We start from the raw sequence: 847 nt of genomic DNA on the forward strand, positions 1-847 counted from the left end.
CGTCAAAATCTAAATGTTATAGGAATAATTAAATTCCACATAACTTTTTAGTGTGAATGTAATTTAGCATCTTTAGTAAAAGTTTCCCACAGGGAACTCTAACTAGTTTATTGTTTAATTGATGCATTGGCATTTGTGTTCAAGAAACTTAAGTCTTCTCATTTAATTGTCTTCCTATGAGATGTGACCATTAGGTAGAAGTACGGGTAGTATGATGCTATTCCTTGCGTAACCGGTCGGATGAAGCTCCGCCCTTGGGTTGCTGAATATGGCCCCGCCCCTTTCCTCAGAGCAGAGGTATATAAAGGTCGTCTTGACCTGTGATGCTACCATTAGTCTCTCCGAACCCATCCAACATGAAGACTGTAAGTAGAGAGCATCTTATATGTGATACATGTGCTGCATGCATTACGAATATATGGATGTCTAACTCACACATTCATGCTACATATGTATATACAAGAGTATTACGAGATACCATGATTTGTATGACATTAAAAAGGAATTAGAATCCGTTATGAATGAAAATTCTTTTTCTTCACAGATCGTTCTTGCTTGCCTCGTCGCCGTGGCTGTTGCCGCCCCTCAGCTCCAGGAGAGAGAGGTTGTCCTCCTTCGCGATGACCGAATTGCCAACGAAGACGGCACCTTCTCCTACGCCCTGGAAGCCGACAACGGCATCAACACAGCCGTTGAAGGAGCTGTTGGATCTGCCGGACAGATCAATCAGGCGGGATCTTACACGTAAGGAAGTACTATAATAATTGTTCAAGTTTTCGGGATAACTTCATGTGGAAGTTAAGTTCTATTTGATATCCGGAAAGGAACATTTACTTTATCAAATAAC

At 41.3% G+C, this 847-nt stretch overlaps 1 protein-coding gene across 1 annotated transcript in view; it reads left to right on the forward strand.

Annotated features, from left to right (window-relative positions):
* Positions 1 to 356: 356 nt before the first annotated feature.
* LOC119593619 overlaps positions 357 to 847 on the forward strand; it is a 2,412-nt gene continuing 1,921 nt past the window's right edge. The window contains exons 1-2 of the mRNA XM_037942572.1: positions 357 to 365; positions 545 to 744. Coding sequence (XP_037798500.1) covers positions 357 to 365; positions 545 to 744 — 209 coding nt within the window. The remainder of the gene's footprint in view (positions 366 to 544; positions 745 to 847) is intronic.

The sequence above is a fragment of the Penaeus monodon genome, chromosome 32 (assembly GCF_015228065.2).
Source record: "Penaeus monodon isolate SGIC_2016 chromosome 32, NSTDA_Pmon_1, whole genome shotgun sequence".
Taxonomy (NCBI): Eukaryota; Metazoa; Arthropoda; class Malacostraca; order Decapoda; family Penaeidae; genus Penaeus; species Penaeus monodon.